At 44.7% G+C, this 20,870-nt stretch overlaps 1 protein-coding gene across 1 annotated transcript in view; it reads right to left on the bottom strand.

Moving 5' to 3' along the window:
* Positions 1 to 16,457, bottom strand: part of MYNN (myoneurin) — a 39,440-nt gene extending 22,983 nt beyond the window's left edge. Inside the window, exons 1-3 of the mRNA XM_082248816.1 lie at positions 16,385 to 16,457; positions 6,401 to 6,691; positions 4,444 to 5,213 (exon numbers count right to left, since the gene is read on the bottom strand). Of these exons, the coding sequence (XP_082104942.1) occupies positions 4,444 to 5,213; positions 6,401 to 6,666 (1,036 nt within the window). The 5' untranslated portion in view covers positions 6,667 to 6,691; positions 16,385 to 16,457. The remainder of the gene's footprint in view (positions 1 to 4,443; positions 5,214 to 6,400; positions 6,692 to 16,384) is intronic.
* Between the last annotated feature and the right edge of the window lie 4,413 nt (positions 16,458 to 20,870).

The raw sequence follows: 20,870 nt of genomic DNA, 5'->3' as shown, positions 1-20,870 counted from the left end.
TGATCACTTGATACTAGTCGTGCTGACGCTTTTACTACTTTTTGCATTTTAATGCTATAACCTATTCAAATTGCTTGTTGCCTGGCTTTATTACTTTTAAGTCCTCGACTCAAAATAGGTACGCAGATATGGATGGAAAATGACAGTAAATTCATATGTACTTGCATACATACTTGTTTTATGTGATAATTCAATGCAGATAGTCTGCATTGAGTGATGACAAACAGATTATTATACTCATTACAAGGGTCCTTCTCTGCAACATTCGTGCAGGAGGCAGGTTTTCTACTCAATTTGTGGCTACTTCCTAAAGTATATTAACTGTAAGACATTGCACACCTTTTGGTTTGATACATTCGGAATCTATTTAGCTCATTTAAGTTGAAAGTTTATTTGGACTTTAATACCAAGGGGGCATTTAGGAGGCTTGTAAACTATGGTTAGCACAATTTAAAGTGCTTCTAAATGCAGGTTTTTTCACTTTAATGCATTCAATGCATTATGGTAAAAAAAACTTCCAGTATCAGCTCCCCCCAGCACCCCTACCCCCAAATACTTACCTGGTTCCTCTTTGGATCCAGAGCTGTGTCCAAGAGCAGCATAGCTGGTCTCTCGCTCTCCTCATAGGCACAGAGGCAACAGTGGGAGCACTGGCTCGTGCTGCTGTCAATCAAATCCTGTGAGAAGAGAGCTAGGGGCGGGGCTTAGATGCAGTCCGGCTTGAATCAAACCCACATGTCTACCCCCATATTAAGAGCTTTCTATGGGGGCAGACACTTAAGAGGAGCCAAGACTGCTGGCAGGGAACCCTAGAAGAGGAGGTTCAGAACTGCTCTTTGCAAACCACTGCACAGAACAGGTAAGTATATCATGTTTGATATTTTAATCACTAAAAAAAAGTTTAAGCTTTGCAATCTCTTCAAACAATAATTTACAACATACAAAGGACTACAGGAAGATGGTGTCAGGTTGAACAAAAATATATAGCAATTTACCTGGGGAGCTTCACAAATATAACATATCAATTTAACACTGCTATTGCAAAATACTCCAGTCATCATTGGTGAACTGGGTGCTAACCATTTTACTGGGGCCCATATGCTGCTTTCTACCACTTTTTAAACAAAGTGTATGTGTTCTTTTAGCCCTTGACCTAACCAATCCAAACTTCCCACTCTGCAGATATATACTGAGATCTGCTGGGCACGGTCTCTGGGGATTGTGTACATCTAGTGCCGCAAGTCTTCTCTATCCTGGCAACACCTGCTTATTACAGTCCCGTAGACTTTTATGTGGTTCCTTTTCCTTGCTGGAGGGCCAACATCTACTTTTTGGATTAGGATGCTGGTTCAGAGATGATGTCATATAAATCCTTATGCTTATGTAGTTGAATTTGTTCATAAATATCTGACACAAATCAGCCTGCTTTAGATCTCATTTACATGGCTTGTGCGCTTGCAAAAAAAAACTGTAAACTTTAATGATGAAAAACAAAGTAAAACAAATGCAATAAAAACTCAATTAGATTAAACGGACAGCAGCATCTAAATCACTAATCCGAGTAGGATGTGTAACAAACTCCAACCAAACAATAAAAAGTGCGCTATCTTTGTGCTAGGTATAAGTTAACAAATTACATTAGAGCTGCTATCCGATCCGATCCTGTCCGTGAAATTCGGAGGGATGAAAACCCTAGTTTCCATCCGTCTGGAGAATCGGATCAGATGAAAACAGACAGGCAGTCCGTTTTCATCCGATCTCCCATAGAGGAGAGCAGGGTTCTGACAGCTCCATCTTTGTACACACAGCGGGGACGGAGCTGTCATCCGCCTGCTCAGCGGGGATCAGCGGATCAATCCCTTCTGAGAAAAACAGAATCCGCTGAGCGCACCACTCATGTAAAAGGCCCTTATACAAGCTGTGCACTCACTACTTTGCACTGTAGCAAAGTGTCATTTTTTCAGTGTTGTCACATGAAAAGATATGATAAATTATTTACAAAAATGTGAGGGGTGTACTGTACTGCTATACTCTCTCTCTCTCTAGCACCTACCTAGGTGGGTGCTACACGCACACACACACACTTTATATATATATATATATATATATATATACACACACACACACACACACACACACATATATATATATATATATATGTATGTATGTGTGTGTGTGCTCCAAAAAGTAATCACCACTAGCAATTAAAGAAGACCATCAGACGCCTTGCTGCAGCCATATATACCACGATCTTGCATGAAAAGGTTCCACAAACTCCTAAGCCAAGATATACTCCATAGAGGAAGTTCAAGTACAGAGGAAAGTCTGCAGTGTATTATTTCACCAAAATGTTAATAAAATGATAAAATCACACTTACAATTTTGAAGGAATTACACAGCATGTGTTACAACCAGCAGGTCCAAGCAGTCAGACCTACTTGCGGAAAAATATGTTACGTGTGAGGCCCCTCACACGTGACATTATTCCGCAAGTCGGCCTGACTGCTTAGACCTGCTGGTTGTAACACATGCTGTGTAATTCCTTCAAAATTGTAAGTGTGATTTTATCATTTTAATAAAATGTTGGTGAAATACTAGACTATGTGGATTTTTGGCTTAGATTGTGGAACCTTTGCATGCAAGATAGTGGTAAATATGGCTGCTATGCAGCAAGGTGTCTGATGGTCTCCTTGTGGGATCAGAGCAGCTGGTAAGGAGCTCATTAAATTGATTGTGGGGATTCCTTTTGGGAGCTCTCTTTCTTAGGTGGTGTACATTATCATCATTCCTTCACAGCAAAGAAAAAGGGACTATTGAAGTTTAGAAAATCTGAGCACCTTTTTGCACCTTATATATGCACAATATATTTATTTTTTTTATAATATATATTTTTTGCACATTTTATATGGACTTTATTTGCAGATATGTAAATTTAGGATGAGTTCATCATATGTTTATTGCACTTTTATTTTGTCTCTTGTGTAAATTATTAACTTATACAGTAAAACCTTGGTTTGAGAGCGCTTTGCAAGACAAGCAAATTTTTTAAATAAATTTTGACTTGATATACAAGCGATGTCTTGATATACAAGTAGCGTTATGTCACAACGTATAAAAGAGAAGAGAGGCGCCTCTAAGTGTAGCAATATGATTACATTTAATGAAGGTTCAACATTTAGCAACTCACATGGTTGATGATTAAAACAGTCACATCTAAGTATGTAGGCATGCGGGGTAAAGCTGTCCACATAGACCATCCTCCGCAATGTAATCTTCATCATCCCTTTCACGCTGCGCTCCACAAGCGATTCAAAGCCTCACTTTCAGATCACTCTACTGCAGGCTATTCTTCCCGGTCACGACTGCAGACTGACAGTGGTGAGAGCCAGTGGTTCAGAAGATGGTCTATGTGGACAGCTTTACCCCGGATGCCTGCATACTTAGATGTGCCTCTTTTAATCATCAACCATGTGAGTTGGTAAATGTTGGACCTTCATTAAATGTAATCATATTGCTACACTTAGAGGCGCCTCTCATCTCTTTTATACTCTGTAGCTCCTGCTGGATTTTGCTTCTAATCCCCTTGGTGGAAGCTGCATTTTGTGATTGGACATTTTATGGTTACACAACCTATCACACTGCTATAATCTTTTATATGGACTATAAACTGAAGGACTTATGAATAAATGGTTGCGGAACGAATCATCTGAGTTTCCATTATTTCTTATGAGGAAATTCACATTGATATAAGAGTGCTGTGGATTACAAGCATGTTTCTGGAACGAATTATGCTCGCAAGCCAAGGTTTTACTGTACTTGGCACATGGATAGTACACTTTTTATTGCTTGGTTAGAACAGAAAGGATCAAGCAGACACCTGCAGCTGGATATAGACAGTTGTGGCTGCTCTGTCTTTACAAAGCAATCAACAGGCTGACAGCAACTACAGCTGTCCGCTGGTATTCAGATGTAATCACACATTAGCTGCAATTAGGGTTGGATGATCACCTCTGGATGCAAGCAGCTACACTGTATTCTTGCCATGCCTTGCTTATTGTGTCATTGAGGCCTTAAGCTGGCCATACATCATACAGTTTTCATGTACATTTTTCCTTTAGTTTGACCAAAAAAACTATATAATATGAGGTCAAACCTAAACAATTTCAAATTGTATGCAATCAAGCAGGCTGTTGCACAACATAGTTTACGGTAAATCTAAAGGAAATTGTAAAATATTTGGCAAGCTTAGTCTCTCACCTTGTGTTGTAATCTGAGTGATCATTGAGAAAGAGAAGACATCAGATCTTTAAAGCAAAGTCACTTGACTGTAGGCCAAGAACTGCTTTTAGTTTTTTTTTTTTTTAACATTACTGTAAAGGAGTACACCGTGACATGTCAGGAATATATTCACGCACACTTTAATGATGTGCAATTCAGTCTTACCTGTATGCGTCCGTACATGTGTTTTCAGCTGGTTACATTGAGTAAAAGCTTTTCCACATAAATGGCATACATATGGCTTCACACCTTTGTGAATCCGCATGTGGCGCCGGAGGCTGCTGCCTTCTGAGAAAACTTTACAACAAATAGTACATGTAGGCTTATTTTTGTAGTATATCTGTTCAACGCCCTTGGCTGTGCCTTCCATTTTGCAGACATCAGCTTCTCCTCTAATATTACTCATGCGGTGTTCTTTTAAAGTGGCGTGTAGCTTTGACTTGATGTGTTTTTTCTTCCCAACTGATGGCTGTGCCACACTATCTTTCTTTAGAAGGTTTTCACAATTCAATGCATTTGTATAAGATAGGAAGCAGTTATCCTTAAGCTGGGAGAGATGTTCAGCACAGGTTTCCTCCACCTGACCTGCCTCTATATGGAGAACAGAGTTGGTGACTGGATTCTGCTGCTCAGGAACCTTTTTCATGCACCGTTTATGAGAGAGTATTGTCCGTTTCCATTTATTGCTCCTAAGAGATTTCTTATGTGAAGCTTTTTTGGTTAAACATATAGCTTCTGTTTTGTCTGTATTACGTGTGCTACACTGGTGATGGACAGAACAGTCTTCACGTGTACCTTGGAAGTCCTTAGCTAGAGGCACCTCATTCACACTGGCTGTCACCACCATAGTGGAGTCCATTTTAGGTATGCATATTGAAACAACTTCATCCACCCTCAAATATTCAGCAGCTTTACATACTTCTTCTATGTTACATCTGTGTGAAAAACAAAAACATGAAAGGCAGCTAAAACAAGCAGCAGAGTACACACATGAAACACAAAAAGAACTGCCCAAAGACTTCCATGGTACTGCACATAATCTTAGTAACTCATCCACCACTACCCTGTTAAAGTGGAAGATAAGGCTAACTATAACTATTCCTAAGGCTCGGTTTCCACTATCTCGGCTACAAAGTCGTGCTACTTCTAGCGCAACTTTGTAGTGTAAGTTGTTTGCGGCTTTCAGTGCGACTTGTCCCTCATTATAGAAGGAAGTCGCACTGAAGTCGGCCCAAAAGTAGTGCACAAACTATTTTTCAAGTTGCAGCAGTTAGAACGGGCCAAATTGAAATGAATGGCTTTTGACTTGTTGTGCGACTTGACATGTGTCAAGTTGCACAACAAGTCACAATAGTGGAAAACGGAGCCTAAAAACATTCCCTCCCCCTCCTCCTATCTTTACTTCACACTTTCAATTTGTATGCAGTCAGGCAGACCCTTGTACTACATAGTTAAAAGGTAAATATTCAAAAAATTGACCAAGAAAATTGTATAATGTATGGCCAGCTTTACTCACATTTATTTAAACATCCAAAAATCCTATATCTATTCAGGTATTGTTTATTGTAGCTTTTCTGTAGTCTCACTTCCTGGTTTCTCAAGGCACTGGGGACGTAGCCCTGGCCTCACAGATGTCCACTGGGAGGGCTACATCATCAATGCTTTCCAGAGTGTTCTTGTGAGCTCTGACACCTGGCTCTGCGCACGTGTGAGATCTGGCGCAGATATCATCGGTGGGCTGGCATCGACAACCAGAAAACGAAGTCTACCACCAGTGACAATATTTGAAGAAAACGGCAATGCGAGAGTGGGAGCATAGGCAGGGAGGAGCAGTGGGAATAAGGCAGCATATTACAAAAAAATCATAATGGAATAGGTAAAACCATATTTTTTCCTATTTACCTTTAAATAGTGCTGGCTGTTTAGTAAGAGAGGGGGGAGGGAGGCCCACTTTAAATGGGTAGGTACGTTTTTCCCCCATCATGAAACATGAGCATTGGCATACAGCTGCCTCTGGATCTGATTGTCTGGTATGAAATAATGTGGTTAGTTCTTATTTAAAGCACTTTGATAAGAGATTGTTACGCTAAACACCGGCTATCAAATAAAAATGCTATCTTACCTATTGAAATGTAAGTCACCGCTATAAAAAAAATCCAGCATTGTCTGGAACCCAGCTGGTGTCACTAGCTTCTGATCCAAAAGTACAGTAGAATCCAAAGTGTTCTGGAATAAGGCCTTGAAATATTCACTAAATGAAGCCAACACATTTCTGTGTGCTTTATATTGGAAGTCGTCAATCAGAATAGTGAGGTCACACAGGAAGCCATCCTCCCTTTGTTTGTTTAATTTATCAAGCAAGTGCTGACAGTGATTGGACTGTGCCATGGTGGTAGGATGTGCAATGCCATACCTAGGAAGAACACAGAGAAGATTACATTAAACAGCTGGAGGTATGGTGTGCTGTAGAGGTCACAGATCTTGTTTTAAGGAAAGTTTTCAATGGTGATTTACAATCTAATTACTGTAGTCAAATATTGAAAGCCCAACTGAAAGTTTCCTTTAAACCAAGTAAATACATTCAAACTGCAACAAAATAAGGTATGCAAAATCTTAAGTCACATCATACCCAACTGTACAGCAACACGCACATTGAGGTGCATTGTGGCGTGCTGTGTTAGGGAGCCCGTCCAAAACGAATGGGGTGCAATGCTTGAACAAAATACTGTAGAATGGCGCAACCATACTTGCCCTCTGCGTTGTGGTGGGCTGCAGTGTGTTGCAGTACAGATGTGTTGTGGAGATGGTTTGGGGTACCATTCTACATATGCATGAGTTATTTAGCCCTTACAGTTGGTTCTTTTTAGAAAGTAGCCACGACCTCAGCAGAAAAGCCTGTCTCCTGCCAGCATGCTGTAGAGAAAGAACCTTGTTCTATGTGTGGAAGCTGTGGTCTCTCTGCAGAGAGGAAACAATGCTTTCACAAGGGAAGGTCTCTTTACCTGCAGCATCTAAAATACAATATATTGTCAAAAGTATTGGGATGCCTGCCTTTACACGCACATGAACTTTAATGGCATCCCAGTCATAGTCCGTAGGGTTCAATATGGATTTGGCCCACCCTTTGTATCTATAACAGCTTTAACTCTTCTGGGAAGGCTGTCCACAAGATTTAGGAGTGTGTCTATGGGAATGTTTGACCATTCTTCCAGAAGCGCATTAGTGAGGTCAGGCACTGATGTGGATGAGAAGGCCTGGCTCACAGTCTCTGCTCTAATTCACCCCAAAGGTGTTCTATCAGGTTGAGGTCAGGACTCTGTGCAGGCCAGTCAAGTTTATCCACCTCAAACTCGCTCATCCATGTCTCAAATCATTTGGTGAAGGGGGATTATGATGTTGGGTTGGGCCTCTTAGTTCCAGTGAAGGAAACTCTTAAGGTGTCAGCATACCAAAACATTTTGGACAATTTTTTGCTCCCAACTTTGTGGGAACAGTTTGTTGATGGCCCCTTCCTGTTCCAACATGACTGTGCACCAGAGCACAAAGCAAGGTCCGTAAAGACATGGATGAGTGAGTTTGGGGTGGAGGATCTTGACTTGCCTGCACAGAGTCCTGACCTTAAAGTGGTTGTTAAGCCACTTGCAGGACTTTGTATAATCCTGTTTGTTTCCTAAGCCTGTGTACCTCTGTCTCCGTGTTTTAATAAAAAAATAAAAATGCTGTATATACCCAATATCAATCACTGGCTGGCTCTCTCCTCTCTTTATCTGACAGCTGCAGGGGGCGGGGGCGAGATTCCCCTGCTAAGGTCACTCGGGAGGAGAGGAGGAGAGAGAGAGAGAGAGAGAGAGAGAGAAAAAGACAGCGGGTCACGTGATCGCCAAGCAGCACACTGAAATCAGGTACATACAGCATTTTTTTTTATAAAACACAGAGACAGAGGCACACAGGCTTAGGAAACAAGCAGGATTATACAAAATCCTGCAAGTGGCCTAACAACCACTTTAAGGTCAGGACTCTGTGCAGGCCAGTCAAGATCCTCCACCCCAAACTCGCTCATACATGTCTTTATGGACCTTGCTTTGTGCACTGATGCGCAGTCATGTTGGCACAGGAAGGGGCCATCCCCAAACTGTTCCCACAAAGTTGGGAGCATAAAATTATCCAAAATGTCTTGGTATGCTGACGCCTTAAGAGTTTCCTTCATTGGAACTAAGAGGCCAAGCCCAACCCCAGAAAAATAACCCCACATCATAATCAACAGTTATTTGAGCAGCAAGAGGGGCGGGTAGGCCGTGACACAGAGCTGACAGGCAGGGAGGGGAGGGGGACAGAGGAGACACAGGAGGTCAGGGCTCAGCAGCCATGATACACCGTGGTCAGTGTACAGGGGGAGGGCAGAAACTGGCAGGATCAGCTTCATTTTTTTAGGCGATAGAAGGGGCCAAATTACACAGCAGAAGCACTGTGCTGTATAACATGCTTTAAAGCAGTGATGGCAAACCTTGGCACCCCAGATGTTTTGGAACTATATTTCCCATGATGCTCATGCACTCTGCAGTGTAGCTGAGCATCATGTGAAATGTAGTTCCTAAACATCTGGGGTGCCAAGGTTTGCCATCACTGCTTTAAAGGAACATGATCAATATATTTTTTTTAGGGTAACAAATACTTTAACCCTATAGAACACAATTGGGATGAATTAAGAGTGGAGATTGCGAGCCAGGCCTTCTTGTCCAACATCAATGCCTGACCTCACAAATGTGCTTCTGGAAGAATGGTCAAACATTCCCATAAATACACTGCTAAACCTTGTGGACAGCCTTCCCAGAAGAGTTGAAGCTGTTATAGATGCAAAGGGGTGGCCAACGTAATACTGAACCCTACCGACTAAGACTGGAAACAATAAAATTCATGTGCGTGTAAAGGTAGTCGTTCCACTGCTCTTGACAATAAAGTGTATATTGATTTAAATTGAAAGTTAGGTTAAGCTTTATTTTAAGCCTTTTGAAAATCATTTTCACATGCTTGATGCAGAACTAAAGTTAACAAAACCTACTTCTGCTTTAATGGTCCGACGCCTGTGAGGTTCATTGCCAAGGATCTTCTCCTCAGTGTATTCCGGGTGTTGTTCTTCGGCCTATTTGTTTGGCTGGTGTGGGATGACATCACTCCTGTGCATGCGTGGGAGTCATCCTGGCACACAGTCACTGTATCTAGCCAGTGTGGGATAATGTCACTCCTGTGCATGTGCGGGAGTTCAATCATCTAGGCACTGTATTGGAATGTACACTGAGCTGCTTATGCACAGCTCAGAGTACAATTTAAATACTGCAAGCAGGCAGCTAGGTAGGTTTTTTCATTACAGAAGAGACATTGCATGTTTCTTCTGCAAAAAGGAGACTGCTTACCACTTTAAAATGGAACAACTATTTTACTATCTGGGAATTCTACTTTAAGCCCTTGTTCCCACTGAACGCGGGTTTGAAACTCAGCTAGGCTCACACGAGTTCAAACCCACATTTCAATACGTGATCGGGGGTGATTTGAATGACATCTGTGCAGATTCATGCACAGATGTTTCTTGAAATCGCCCCCGAAGTCACCAAAAGTAGTGCAGGAGCTACTTTTGGAAATCAGGGCAGCGCGGCAAAGTCAGCGTTGCACCGATTGGGACGGTGCAGTTGCTCGCAATGGGCTGCGATTTGGCAAATTGCATGTCAAATCACGCTCATGTGAATGGGGGATAAATCACTGGTACTCAGCTATATAGTTCTGTTTCAAATGCCGCTTAATGCATTGACATACCTCCCTTTGACCCAGTCTGTCCAGAAAGTATGGTCACCTGCTAATTTGGCACCATCCACAGGCAGCTTATCTCTTCAACAAGATACAGAAGTTGACTCCAACTCAATTTAACTTCGGCTAAAGGCAGTACAGAGGATGTTTTTCCAGATTTTTGAAGTGTAAGATGACAATAATTTCCTAAGCCCTGTCTCTTAGTAAAATAACACAGACTAGGGGGAACATGGAAGAAGTGGGGAGGGACTAGCTAGGACTAAACTAACTGGGACTAAAGAAGAGGGGAGGACAGATGGAAATACCAATTTACATAGTAAACAAGTTGTAGTGGCCCTAAGCCGCCACTAGATTTCAGCATGCTACAGAACAATAGTAACCCAATGCAATTCAATGCAACTCATAAATTACATAAAAGTGGGGCAGAACATACAGTATATTGTTCTGGATATGCCAACATGATGTTAGTCCAAGCATCCCAAGTGTCAGGTTAAAGCGGTAGTAAAGTCCACTTTGTGATTTGTACTAGGGATAGACTATTATGTTTTTTTTCAGGGCCGATACCGATATTTTGGTCACAAAACTTATCGGTATCGGCCGATATGGGCCGATATTTTGTACATTTAAAGTTTTGAATAATAAATACAATTTTTGACATAAATCTGGTACTGAACATGTTAATTTTTGTTTAATGCGTAATGGCTGGCTTGCTGGCACCCTGTGGTGAGTGGCTGGCTGGCAGAGGGGCTACTGGTGGCTGGTTGGTACAGGGCCTGTGGGTGGCTGGCTTGCTGGTAGAGTGCCTGTGGCTGGCTGGCTGGTACAGAGCCTGTGGATGTGGGTGGCTGGCTGACTCCAGATGAGGCTGTCCAAGGCGAGGGAGGTGGCCTAAGAAGGAAGAATGACATCACAAAAATATCGGCAATATCGGCCAGTTCCGGGGCCGATACCCATATATCGGGGAAAGTGCATATCGGCCTTGCCAATAATCGGTCTATCCCTAATTTGTACCTACAGGTAAGCCTATAATAAGGCTTACCTGTAGGTAAAATGAATATTTCCCATCATGTTCTGTCTCTGGCACTGGCAAGCAGGATAAATACTGGGAGAGAATCCTGCCAGCAGGGTCACAGATACATTATTTCACAAAAGTGAGTACACCCCTCACATTTTTGTAAATATTTTATTATATCTTTTCATGTGACAACACTGGAGAAATGACACTACAATATAAAGTAGTGAGTGTACAGCTTGTATAACAGTGTAAAATTGCTGTCCCCTCAAAATAACTCAACACAGCCATTAATGTCTAAACTGCTGGCAACAAAAGTGAGTACACCCCTAAGTGAAATGTCTAAACTGGGCCCAAAGTGTCAATATTTTGTGTGGTCAACATTATTTTCCAGCACTGTCTTAACCCTCTTGGGCATGAAGTTCACCAGAGCTTCACAGGTTGCCACTGGAGTCCTCTTCCACTCCTCCATGACAACATCACGGAGCTGGTGGATGTTAGAGACCTTGCGCTCCTCCACCTTCCGTTTGAGGATGCCCCACAGATGCTCAATAGGGTTTAGGTCTGGAGACATGCTTGGCCAGTCCATCACCTTTACCCTCAGCTTCTTTAGCAAGGCAGTGGTCGTCTTGGAGGAGTGTTTGGGGTTGTTACCATGCTGGAATACCGATCCCCCAGGGCGCAAGGCTCCTGACAGGGACAAAGGGTTTACATGGTCTGCCTAGCCAGAAGACCTGGCAGACCCCGTTCTTCAGGCCAGCGGAAGGCGACCCCGAATATTAGGTTGGGGGGCTCTTCTGAAGAGAGACCCCCCCAGAGGCAGGGGAGGAAGGAACCGAAGGGCCACACATACTCCACCTAGACTTCAGGGTAAGCCCAAGGACTCACACCCTACAATCCGAGAAAACACACACAAAAGTAAAAGTGACAAACAGTGGGAGAAAAATAAATAGAAAATAAAAAAGTTGCTGTGCCAAATGTGCAGTGGCATAGGCCCTGAGGCCTGGTAAGCTAAAATTGCCCCCGGACATAGCCAGAAGGCCAGGCCCAAAAAGGCGCAGTGCATAAGGGAAGCGTTTGTGACTGTGACCATGTGTCTTTTCACACAGTGGGGTCCCACACCCAAGTGTTACTCAGAGCACCCCTAGGATGACCACTCCCAGGGGGCACAGACACTGCAGAACTTGTGCCCTCCTGGCCCCTGGCCAGACAAGGTAGCCTATTCCAATCAGGAGGCAATGGACCCTTCCAGCTTTCTCTGACAGGACCTACTCCTGGCCCCCAATTACTCTCAGGCGCTCCAATTTCAGTCCCTGCTAATACTAACCTTCCAGGTCCCCATCACTCCAGAAAGTTTGCATAGCCGCCACCCAACCCTGGTCAGGTCAGATGACAGCATAACGCCCCCACTGGATCACTGATAAGAACAGATACTAGACTTGAACTTAGCCAAAAGGCTGAGAAGCGATAACATTAATAGTTATCAAGATTAAGCAGTGTTCAGGCAATTGTCAAAAAGAGATCTCACTGCATCTGGCTACAGAGGGAGTGGTTGATAGGGTGCCTCTTTCACAATCCTGTAACTGGTGATGTCTCTAGCAGCAGGATGGCCCATCTCACATGAGCCAAGATCTTAGGTCCCATTCACACCTTCTAAATTGACCATGGTGTGGAAAGTATTTTGTAGCCTGATCAGGGTCGAAGTCCTACCCTTCGGGGGGTGGACTAAAGCACACCCTTAAGTTCACTTTTTAGTGTGTGTTCACATGTACGTTTTTGTTGTAGGTTTTTGCACCACCGTGGACTAAAAGAAAACAAAAAAAAAAAGAAGAAGAGGGAGAGTTGGCAGTCAGGGAGGACACTGAGTGTGATGATGATGATGATGTAACCCTCTGATGTCAGAGGAGGGCAGAGATGAGAGACACAAAGATTGTGGTAGAAGAGGGAGAGTTGGAGTCAGGGAGGACACTGAGTGTGATGATGATGATGATGATGATGAAGTAACCCTCTGATGTCAGAGGAGGGGCAGAGATGAGGGACACAAAGATTGTGGTAGAAGAGGGAGAGTTGAGAGTCAGGGAGGACACTGAGTGTGATGATGATGATGAAGTAACCCTCTGATGTCAGAGGAGGGCAGAGATGAGGGACACAAAGATTGTGGTAGAAGAGGGAGAGTTGAGAGTCAGGGAGGACACTGAGTGTGATGATGAAGTAACCCTCTGATGTCAGAAGAGGGCAGAGATGAGGGACACAAAGATTGTGGTAGAAGAGGGAGAGTTGAGAGTCAGGGAGGACACTGAGTGTGATGATGAAGTAACCCTCTGATGTCAGAGGAGGGCAGAGATGAAGGACACAAAGATTGTGGTAGAAAAGGGAGAGTTGAGAGTCAGGGAGGACACTGAGTGTGATGATGATGATGATGATGATGATGATGATGAAGAAGTAACCCTCTGATGTCAGAAGAGGGCAGAGATGAGGGACACAAAGATTGTGGTAGAAGAGGGAGAATTGGGAATCAGGGAGGACACTGAGTGTGATGATGATGATGATGTAACCCTCTGATATCAGAAGAGGGCAGAGATGAGGGACACAAAGATTGTGGTAGAAGAGGGAGAGTTGAGAGTCAGGGAGGACACTGAGTGTGATGATGATGATGATGATGATGATGAAGTAACCCTCTGATGTCATAGGAGGGCAGAGATGAAGGACACAAAGATTGTGGTAGAAGAGGGAGAGTTGGAGTCAGGGATGACACTGAGTGTGATGATGATGATGATGAAGTAACCCTCTGATGTCAGAGGAGGGTAGAGATGAGGGACACAAAGATTGTGGTAGAAAAGGGAGAGTTGAGAGTCAGGGAGGACACTGAGTGTGATGATGATGATGATGAAGTAACCCTCTGATGTCAGAGGAGGGCAGAGATGAGGGACACAAAGATTGTGGTAGAAGAGGGAGAATTGGGAATCAGGGAGGACACTGAGTGTGATGATGATGATGATGTAACCCTCTGATATCAGAGGAGGGCAGAGATGAAGGACACAAAGATTGTGGTAAAAGAGGGAGAGTTGGAAGTCAGGGAGGACACTGAGTGTGATGAAGATGAAGTAACCCTCTGATATTAGAAGAGGGCAGAGCTGAGGGACACAAAGATTGTGGTAGAAGAGGGAGAGTTGAAAGTCAGGGAGGACACTGAGTGTGATGATGATGATGATGATGAAGTAACCCTCTGATGTCAGAGGAGGGCAGAGATGAAGGACACAAAGATTGTTGTAGAAGAGGGAGAGTTGAGAGTCAGGGAGGACACTGAGTGTGATGATGATGATGATGATGATGAAGTAACCCTCTGATGTCAGAGGAGGGCAGAGATGAAGGACACAAAGATTGTGGTAGAAGAGGGAGAGTTGGGAGTCAGGGAGGACACTGAGTGTGATGATGATGATGATGATGAAGTAACCCTCTGATGTCAGAGGAGGGTAGAGATGAGGGACACAAAGATTGTGGTAGAAAAGGGAGAGTTGAGAGTCAGGGAGGACACTGAGTGTGATGATGATGATGATGAAGTAACCCTCTGATGTCAGAGGAGGGCAGAGATGAGGGACACAAAGATTGTGGTAGAAGAGGGAGAGTTGGGAGTCAGGGAGGACACTGAGTGTGATGATGAAGTAACCCTCTGATGTCAGAAGAGGGCAGAGATGAGGGACACAAAGATTGTGGTAGAAGAGGGAGAGTTGAGAGTCAGGGAGGACACTGAGTGTGATGATGATGATGATGATGATGAAGTAACCCTCTGATATCAGAGGAGGGCAGAGATGAGGGACACAAAGATTGTGGTAGAAGAGGGAGAGTTGGGAGTCAGGGAGGACACTGAGTGTGATGATGAAGTAACCCTCTGATGTCAGAAGAGGGCAGAGATGAGGGACACAAAGATTGTGGTAGAAGAGGGAGAGTTGAGAGTCAGGGAGGACACTGAGTGTGATGATGATGATGATGATGATGAAGTAACCCTCTGATGTCAGAGGAGGGCAGAGATGAGGGACACAAAGATTGTGGTAGAAGAGGGAGAGTTGGGAGTCAGGGAGGACACTGAGTGTGATGATGAAGTAACCCTCTGATGTCAGAAGAGGGCAGAGATGAGGGACACAAAGATTGTGGTAGAAGAGGGAGAGTTGAGAGTCAGGGAGGACACTGAGTGTGATGATGATGATGATGAAGTAACCCTCTGATGTCAGAGGAGGGCAGAGATGAGGGACACAAAGATTGTGGTAGAAGAGGGAGAGTTGGGAGTCAGGGAGGACACTGAGTGTGATGATGATGATGAAGTAACCCTCTGATGTCAGAAGAGGGCAGAGATGAGGGACACAAAGATTGTGGTAGAAGAGGGAGAGTTGAGAGTCAGGGAGGACACTGAGTGTGATGATGATGATGATGATGAAGTAACCCTCTGATGTCAGAGGAGGGCAGAGATGAAGGACACAAAGATTGTGGTAGAAGAGGGAGAGTTGGAGTCAGGGAGGACACTGAGTGTGATGATGATGATGATGAAGTAACCCTCTGATGTCAGAGGAGGGCAGAGATGAAGGACACAAAGATTGTGGTAGAAGAGGGAGAGTTGGAGTCAGGGAGGACACTGAGTGTGATGATGATGATGATGATGAAGTAACCCTCTGATGTCAGAGGAGGGCAGAGATGAAGGACACAAAGATTGTGGTAGAAGAGGGAGAGTTGGAGTCAGGGAGGACACTGAGTGTGATGATGAAGTAACCCTCTGATGTCAGAGGAGGGCAGAGATGAAGGACACAAAGATTGTGGTAGAAGAGGGAGAGTTGGAGTCAGGGAGGACACTGAGTGTGATGATGATGATGATGAAGTAACCCTCTGATGTCAGAGGAGGGCAGAGATGAAGGACACAAAGATTGTGGTAGAAGAGGGAGATTTGGAGTCAGGGAGGACACTGAGTGTGATGATGATGATGAAGCAGGCACCCCCTGTACTAAGGTTGTCACATCAGCCCTTTAAACCAGGACACACACTAATTACACAGGTTCTGTGGCTGATTAATATGGTAATTTAACTCACTTGATGCCTTATCTGCATTCTATTCGCCTCAGAACCCGTGTAATTCATATGTGTCCTGGATTAGGAGATGAGGTGGCAGCCCTACCCTGTACACAGCTCTCAGCATGGGATCACACAGTCCTTACCCTGATGAATACAATGATAGGAACCCATGTCAGAGTGTGCCTTTCCACCTGGCAGGGAAGTGTACCCAGTATACACCTCCTCACCCGCACTCACCTCTCTTTATGCAGCCATTGTTGTAGCCAGGCGTCATCAGTACGTACCACGTGACGTCAGCATGCCCTTTAACTCCTTGGACTCCTCCAGAACACCTAAATCTCATGACTTTTCTTCTATTTTACAAAGTGATGTAATGACCTGTACTTTATGCGCGCTATAGAGGAACACACGGCGTCCGGCTGCCTACAATAGCACAGAAAATAGATTTTGATATAATATCATCGTAGAACTGTATAGAAATAAACCGAATTACCTATAAAGCTAAACGCCGCTAGTACATATAAAATAGTAGGTCACAGCTCGAAATACTCGGTGAAAAGAAAAACTGTTTCCGCCCGGTTTCGAACCGGGGACCTTTCGCGTGTTAGGCGAACGTGATAACCACTACACTACGGAAACTGCTGACTGCTTGAGCAAGCCCGAGGAAACTGGTGACATCACACAATCCTCATATGTTTTCATAGACCAGGAATTTATTATGTGCTTCAGGGGGAGTTAGTCTAAAGAGCGCTTATACAGGAACACAGACCGAGTACATACAGTGGGGTAGTGTTTCCACTGACAGTGGTCATATATATTACATGTATGGGTGATAAGGGACAGGTCCTACGTCTATTACCAGGGTCTTCTTCCAGAGCCTCGGTGTGGTATAAGGTGTATTATACATACACATAGAATAGGTGGACCGTTGAGGATTCTTTATTCAGTAAAACAAAGTGCAGAGACGATATAGAGTGCTGTGAGCGGTAACATGACTTTCTATCACTTCCAGGGGGGAGTATACAAGCCGGGGGGGGGGGCCTCACACACCCGCTACTTCATCACTTTCCCGCCACAGCCAGCTCGCCCAATCTCACGTCCGGGGCGGTGACGTCAATGAGACTATATAGGCAGCGCCGTGAGCGCTCTTACATAGCGGTGACTGGAGAGCTATGTATCTAACCCTAAGGCGAGGAACAGATGCGGCTCCACTTGCTCGTTGTTTTAGTGGCTGACTTTCAGCGGGCATAGGAGCCATGGAAAGCCAGGACTAAAAAACGTCAGCCGTAGTCTCTCTGGTTCCCGTCAGCCTGCCTAGTCATGTGCGCTGCCTCTGCTTGCAATGCCCGCAGCTCCTAACTATGAGGCCGCGGTCTGCCAACACCCCGGGCAGCCGCGAAGAGTTCGTCTCTGTCAGCCTTTGGAGCTGCGGCGGAGGAGGAGAGGCGGCTGACGATGGCAGGTGAGAGGAAAGCGAGCCGAGCTGCCCCGTCTGCTTTACTGCCCCTGAGCTGTGGGGTGTGTGAACTGCAGTGTGGCTCCGACACCTTTACCTGGGTTGGGCGGACTGGGACCCTCCACCGCTAGGGGGAGCCCCAAGTTGCTTTGCATTTTTATGCAGGCCTCATGCATTGGAGGCTAGCGAGATTCTTCAGGGATTCCCAGTGATTCTGGGTGGAAAGCTGGTGTTGTCTTAGCATTTCTCCTCATGTTGTCGGGGAGGGGACGGGGGTGTGAATAGCCTCAGATGTGTGCCAGCTGCTTTCACTCTTGGGGAGGGGGCTGCAGTCAGACGATATGGTGGTGTTCTGTCAGATTAGCAAACCTGTCAGATCAGCTGACTTACCAAAAATACTTACTGTGCATATGTTCCACTGCTTGCAGGTTTGCAAACCTGACAGAACACCTGGGACCAGAAGGCGGCAGCGGACATTTTGTTACACCCAGCCAGGTCTTGAATTTCAGACTAATTATAGCAATAAAGTGAGTTTGTGAATCTGAAAGAATGCAGGCTTGCCACTGTTCTACCAGAATACTGTTACCTGTCAGATTTTTCAACTGTAAGTGAAGTACGGATGACAACAACGTACTGCGCATGTGCCAATGCGTTCCAACATGGTCGCTATACGTTCTAATAGGTTTCCTAATGTGACCGAACATGAAGAAGCTGCGGACCTATTACACCTACGCAAGTCCTGAATTTTACATTTATTTTAGCATTAAACTCGCCTTCTATACTAAAATAGACTATTTCACTGCGGCCAAGTGAAAAAGTCTATTTCACGATCTAATCAGTTTGTCGCTGAGCAGTGCGGGGTGTACCAAGATGGCTGTCGCCACCTTCTACCTGCAGGTTTCTCGCTATATTTACTATTACACTAATAGCAATGTAATACTGTTATTCAGTCTATAAGGTGCGTTTACTGCTACAAAGTAAAATTCAAGACTTGCATGGATGTAAGAAGATGGCTGCAGCTTCTTCGTGTTCTGTCACATTAGGAAACCTGCTTGAACGCATAGCAGCCATGTTGGAAGGCATGGCACATGCACAGTAAGTTCTCATCCGAACGTCAATTCCAGTGGCAGAATCTGATAGCGGTATTCTGATAGAACACCACAACTGAGTAAGGGTGTCCAAAAATGTCTGGTTTCCATGACTAGAAGTTTGGTGCTGAGCAGTTCAGGGTGTACCAAGATGGCTGTCGCCACCTTCTGACTGCAGGCTTTCAAAATCAAAGACTCACGGGTTTAAAAATACTGTTTCTCTTACGTCCTCCGACAGTCGCGCCACCTCTAAGTCATCACTATTGGGTATTGACTTCCGCTCTGCAGGAGTAGCTAGGCATAAGACTTAGTCAAAATAACAAAGCATTTAGCATAGACACACCCATGGGGGCTGTCCCACTGGTCAATACCCCCCTGCAGTGATCCCTCCCAACTCAGTTTGTCTCTGCCTAGCATCAGGAGTAGTCAGGCTTCCCTGTGCTGGGGCTTTCAGTCTCAGCCTTCTAATCTTTTCTTTTGATTTTTATTTAAAAAAAAAAAAAGTAATTTTTTTCTTTGCGTTACTAGCTGTTTATTTTGTCAGCTTAGTTTTTAGGCTTTTGATAACGCTCTGTGTGCGGAGCGAAACGCGTCAAGCCGTTCGTCCGAGTACGTACTACGCCCGACTACATCCACCTTCCGACATACGGGGACACGGGGAGTGAGTACAGCCGTTTGGATTGGCAACCCGTGGGATGATTTTTTTAGGCGTTTGAAACCTTTGCCATATTGTAAGTGTATCTTGTATTGTGTGCATCGAATAAAGTGGTTACATACTTCACGATGCCAGCATCTCTTTCCATTTTTTTGAGCAATACCTGGATGATATGATCTACAGTAAAGCTGATTGAGTTGATGGTCCAATAAGGCTCGTACTATCTAAGGATATTCTGAAAGCGGTATATTATTTGGCTTCTGGTGAGTAGGGGTCCAGGAGGGGAGCACCTACTCATGTAGAGAGAGCACCGGCACTTGTTTTATGAGCACGCAGCACTTTGGACTTATGTTTTGCACAAAGACTGTCACTATTTAAGCACGTCTTTTATTGAAAGACTTTATTCACATTCATTATTTTCACGTGTATAAAATTTGTATTTATTTAATTTTTATATTGATTGATATATTTTTATATATTGATTGGGATTTATGACATAGGAATGTGTATTTCAAGTTGAGCACTAGCACTTTACACAGATTATTTATACACTATATTTATTGAGATTTATTTATGAGTTTGCTTTAGCAGCGCAGGTATACTTTTGCACTATACACTTTATAAAGGTACACCACCTTTTATACCAGCAGCAGCCCACTATACAGTGGTATCAGAATAATTGTAATCCTCAGCGCTAGCCTATAATCCTTATTATTTTACTCGGATCTTTGAATGAAGATGGATTCTGCGGAGCTGGGAATCGGACTGGCCGCCCTGGCTCTCCAGGGCAGAGGGATCCCCAGCCTGCCATCGAGCGTTCGGCCATGTGTTCGTCCTGGCATTATGAACGACCCAGCCCTGCTCGCAGCAGGGATGCAGCCTGTGAGGTGGCTACCTCACAGGACACGTCTGCGATGCTGCAGTGTCCTTTTCTTTGACTAACGGCATTCCCTGTCAGATGAGGACAGCGGCTTTCCGTTCATAGAGGCACCCCACGCCATCTGGTACAGGTAAGTACTTCTGTGTGGGGCCTCTGTCTGGGGTGGCAGTCCTGCGTTGCTGTGTTCCCCATGTCTATGCCTGTGTGGAGCTCCCTGATGCGATCCCTGTGGGGGTCGCTTGTACATGCGGTGCTGTGTGTTTTTGGGGGCCCCTTCCCCTGTGTCACTTCAGTGTTTTTAGGTGTGCAGACTGCGTGTGCGGCGGCCGCAGCGGGTCAAAACCGCACGGTCGGCCATCTTTAGTATGGGCAAGCATGTCTGGCTTCATTATGGGCTGATCTGCTTGCCGTTTTGGCGCCATCCGGCACCATCTTATGTGTGGCAGAACGATCGTTCCGAGCACATGTTCGGTGGCCATCTTGCCGAAGCCTCCCATTCAGTTCTGTGGGCAGCCATTTTCCCTGGGTCTTGCAGCATATAGTTCAGCCTCTGATGACCTCACTTCCTTTTCCTCTGAAGCAGCGATCGATGTGGTAACACTCTGTGGGGGCTCTGCAGACTGTCTCTTCCATAACTCTGTTTT

This window comes from Pelophylax lessonae (assembly GCF_965119305.1).
Source record: "Pelophylax lessonae genome assembly, chromosome: 3".
Classification (NCBI taxonomy): domain Eukaryota; kingdom Metazoa; phylum Chordata; class Amphibia; order Anura; family Ranidae; genus Pelophylax; species Pelophylax lessonae.
This window is presented reverse-complemented; position numbering and strand designations above follow the sequence as displayed.